General features: G+C 33.5%; 1 protein-coding gene across 1 annotated transcript; it reads right to left on the bottom strand.

Moving 5' to 3' along the window:
* Positions 1 to 2,012: 2,012 nt before the first annotated feature.
* Positions 2,013 to 2,540, bottom strand: LOC21394097 (putative invertase inhibitor). Its single transcript, XM_010107348.1, has one exon. The coding sequence runs from the start codon at positions 2,538 to 2,540 to the stop codon at positions 2,013 to 2,015; it is 528 nt and encodes a 175-aa protein (XP_010105650.1).
* Between the last annotated feature and the right edge of the window lie 285 nt (positions 2,541 to 2,825).

Genomic DNA, 2,825 nt, shown 5'->3' with positions numbered 1-2,825 from the left:
GTAGGGAAAACTTGAACTCGAGTTTTAGTCATAAACTCGAGTTCAAACTCGAATTTAAACTCGAGTTCAAACTTAAAAGAACATTAACTCGAATAAAATTGTAACTCGAGTTGTTTTTTTTTTTTGAATTTTTCACTCAAAAACATAATTGCCGAACAGGCCCTTGAGCTCTACAAGTCAGTATGGAATCGGCTGTAATTTTGCTATTAGAATGCAGGATGCAGCCATCAAATGTTCTTTAAACTTTTGCTTTGTTAAAATTTTTTAATGGGCTTTCTCACTTTGATATCTTAAATTTTAATGTAACATCACAGTGGTACTACGTTGTTTAAAAAATATTATAAAGATACCTTCAAATTATAAAAAAAATAATTCCCATAGATGTGTGACACCCACCCACCATCTTGCGGAAAAGAACTCTTTGGCCTACATTGGCATTCTTACCGCGTGCTCACCACGACGACTCACTCTGCTGCTCCCGGGTGAAAATTTAAGGAGGAGATTCATTAACTGGGATTGTTAGAAAACACGTATTACATACGTGGAAGATAAATTAACGTCTCGTTCATTTCAGCGATTTGATTTTTCAATTTCAGTTTTGTTACAATTAAAAATTATCATAAAAAGTCACATCTAAATTTTTTTTCTTACTATAGTTAAAAGTTCTCACATAAAATCACATCTCAATTCAAATTGAAAACTCAAATCTACGAACTGAACGATGCCTAATATTACTCATGGATTCAAAAAAAAATATATCAATTAAATTAAAATTTATTAATTAAAAAGATAAACTGGATATTTCGCAACCAAAAAGCGCTCGTAGTACCATACTTTTTAACATTTTCTAAACAATAGGGTATTAATATGATGTTATATCACAATTCACAAGGTACTAAAATGATAAACCGCCTTCTATACAATATACACCACCAAACTATGCTCAAATTTTTTCAATAACAATTATATAATTACATGAATGTATATTCCTTAAATGAAAGCAATTTGTATTTTTAAAGATATTGAGACAGTAAAACTAAAGTTTTATTCTCATAATTTTTTGAAAAAAATTATGATTGCTGACCTTTGCACTAAAAAATAAAAACTAAACTATGCGTATCAATATGCTTTTATTAAATGAAAACAAAATATTTCAAATTTAGTCAATTATCTATTTCCATAATAATTCAATTGACAGTTTACCAAATACTTAAATTTTTACATTTAATATTCTCCAGCAAATTAAAAAAAAAGTGACAAAATGGCCTACCTAATGTTAAATAACAGTACATTTTAACTAACACAACTGACGCAAAATATTTCGACAGCACAACAACACCAAACTAGTCCCTCTCTCACCGGGTTGTTTGCTTATGTACAAGAGCTGTTAACTTGGATAAATTATTGACTTGATTTGCGTGGTCATTCTTCTAATTCCGGCATTTACCTTTTTGCTAATAAAATATTTGGTTGAACAATTATATTTAGCAATCAGTTTTTGCGTGCACAAAATTAATCAATGCCAAATATTGCCCTCATTTATGCCGATGAAAAATATGGGAAAAATAGATTAGGATTCCTTGACATACTGATTTGCTGTAGATCAATTTTAGTATTCTAAGTTAAACTTGGTTATCGCTTTGTCCTTTTTTTTTTTTTTTTTTGACAAACAATTTGAAAAGCGTATCCTAAAATTGTGCATACCACGAGTAGATCTATTTTCACAAAGATTTCCTTTTTTTTTTTTTTTTTTGAGAAATGGAAGGGTTTTATTACAAAATTGCGAAATACCAAGTGCATAAGAGCCAATAAAGCTAGGCAAAAAATGATCCAAATAAAGTCCTATGTTTCTCAAAGAAATTCAATGAGTGAAAACCTCTTATGCATTCTAATTCAAGAAATTTTGCATTTGGATTGGAATAGAAAGGTGAGAAATCTCGTATTTAATACATCACTTAGGCTATAGCCGGTTGGTTTGATGTGGCCAACACCATTTCTACATAGTTGCCGAATTAGGCTTTGTTAACCGAGGCGGCTTGGTTGACTATGGCCAAGACATTGCTGCATAGTTGAAAGAAATTGTTGTTCAATGCGGTCAATTTTGAGGTGCCTGGCTTGAACCCATCTTCACAAGAATCCGAGTCGCTCATTGCAGCCGTCACCCACGTGTTAACATCAGCATAATGCTTAGACTCAATCACGGTGAGCGAATCAGAAAGTTGCTCGCTAGCACCTTCGTAATTCTCGGCGCAGTCTTTCAAGGCTTGTAGGGTGTACTTATCGGTTGTTGATTTTTGGAGCTTGGAAATTTGGCTTTGAACGACTTCGGCGTTTGTTGAGGTGGCCTTGAGGGCAATCTTAGCCAGGCCATGGATGTCAGCACTTTTGCTCCCGGGGTCCCCTCGGAGCGTCTTCTCGCACAAGTCCTTGAACCGGGTTTGGCCACATGTTTGGGAGATCAAATCAGCACTCACAAATGAGATTTGGTGAAGGCAGAGAGACGCAAGGATGACAAGGCAAAGACTTGGGATGAACTTCATTTTGTATCAAAAGGGTTTGTTTTGGGGAGTGGAACCTTTTTTTTGGCTAATGTGATTGTTTGTATGTGTTATGGAATTGTCAGAGGATGTTTGGTTCATATAGTTAAGTTTTGGTACAAATATAGAAACTTAATATGTTTTATTTTCTCTTAATAGTAATTTAAGAGTGAGAATTGCATAGCCACTACTCATTATGGCACGATTTTAAATGGTCTGGCGGATTTCTTGGGGAGAAAATGATCTTTGTTTTGATAAGAAAATGTCATTAATAGCATCTTCAATTTT

The sequence above is a fragment of the Morus notabilis genome, unplaced genomic scaffold (genome assembly GCF_000414095.1).
Source record: "Morus notabilis unplaced genomic scaffold, ASM41409v2 Scaffold294, whole genome shotgun sequence".
In the NCBI taxonomy this organism is placed as follows: Eukaryota; Viridiplantae; Streptophyta; class Magnoliopsida; order Rosales; family Moraceae; genus Morus; species Morus notabilis.
This window is presented reverse-complemented; position numbering and strand designations above follow the sequence as displayed.